At 48.6% G+C, this 1,483-nt stretch overlaps 1 protein-coding gene across 1 annotated transcript; it reads left to right on the forward strand.

Annotated features, from left to right (window-relative positions):
- Positions 1 to 349: 349 nt before the first annotated feature.
- Positions 350 to 1,219, forward strand: LOC115746556 (protein P21-like). Its single transcript, XM_030682367.2, has one exon. It carries the CDS (start codon positions 403 to 405, stop codon positions 1,081 to 1,083), a length of 681 nt encoding a protein of 226 aa, XP_030538227.1. The 5' UTR covers positions 350 to 402; the 3' UTR covers positions 1,084 to 1,219.
- The last annotated feature ends 264 nt before the right edge of the window (positions 1,220 to 1,483 follow it).

A 1,483-nucleotide genomic window follows, 5' to 3' on the forward strand; every position in this document is an offset into this window, starting at 1 on the left:
TTGGCAAAAATTAATTGGATGGACTTAATTGATAAAACGTGAAAATATTTATGATCAAATTGATCAAGCGTAATAGATATATAATTTTTTTTTTTGGACAATTTTCTCAAATCTTCCTCGTGTCATTAATATTCGCTTGACAGGTAACACGTCCTTTTCTTTTCTTTGACTTTTTGACGGGTACTATGTTAAAGTGGGTCACATAGTTCCCCAATTTTTCCATGGAAATATCTGACGGAAGGGACGTCTGCAACCCCCCTACGTTATTACAAGTCAAGGTCCTCAAAGATGGGCACAGCCAATTAGTCGTCCCTCCTTACCATTTCAATTCCACTATTTATAAGGGCCTTTGGCAACGAGCTCAAGCACCAAACTTGAATACTGAAATTAGCACACAACAATATGAGGTTCCTCACCAATGTCTCCGTCCCCACTTTCTTCTTCCTGCTGATTAGCTGCTCCGCCCTCGCTCGGGCCGCTAGGTTCGATGTCACCAACAATTGCCCTTACACTGTGTGGGCCGCTGCAGTCCCGGGCGGCGGGCGGCCGCTCGACCGAGGCCAGATGTGGCCCCTCGATGTCCCCGCCGGCACGAAGGCGGCGCGGATCTGGGCCCGTACCAATTGCCGCTTCGACGGTGCCGGCAAGGGGAGTTGCGAGACCGGCGACTGCGGTGGGCTCCTTCAGTGCCAGGCCTACGGGAAGAGCCCCAACACGCTGGCTGAGTTCGCCCTAAACCAGTACATGAACTTGGACTTCATCGACATGTCGCTCATTGAAGGGTTCAACGTCCCGATGGAGTTCAGCTCGACCTCCGGCGGGTGCAACCGGGTGATCAAGTGCACGGCCGACATCATCGGGCAATGCCCGGCCGCGCTGAAGGTCCCCGGCGGGTGCAACGGGCCGTGCCCGATTTTCAAGACGGATGAGTATTGTTGCAATTCGGGTAGCTGCGGGCCCACCGATTACTCCAGGTACTTCAAACAAAGGTGTCCGGATGCTTATAGTTACCCCAAGGATGATGCCTCCAGCACTTTCACTTGCCCCGGGGGGACAAACTATAAGGTTGTCTTCTGTCCTTGAAGACATGACTAATTAAGCAGTTCACCCTTCCACGATGAGCGAAGTTCGAAGACGAATAAAACCAGAGGATGTATACGTAAATAAATGCATGTAATTTCTCATGCTAATGCTATAAAAATACTTCTGTTTTATGTTAGATCCATTCTACGCTAACGGAGCGGCGAGCACGACCGCCAATGTTATTTGAGTAGAATGCGGCATGACTTGAACATGGGATCTACCGCATTCATACTAAACGCTGAATCACTCGGGCTACGTCTGGCTGCCGGGACAAGTATTTGGGTGCTATGAGACAAAAACCAAAAAAATGATTCGAAATTGTGCGCGTGAGAAAATGTCTCATATTGAAAAAACAAAATGAAATCGCAAAATCAAAACCTTGGTTTCCTTTTTCTTTTTC

Source organism: Rhodamnia argentea, chromosome 3 (assembly GCF_020921035.1).
Source record: "Rhodamnia argentea isolate NSW1041297 chromosome 3, ASM2092103v1, whole genome shotgun sequence".
NCBI classification, from domain to species: domain Eukaryota; kingdom Viridiplantae; phylum Streptophyta; class Magnoliopsida; order Myrtales; family Myrtaceae; genus Rhodamnia; species Rhodamnia argentea.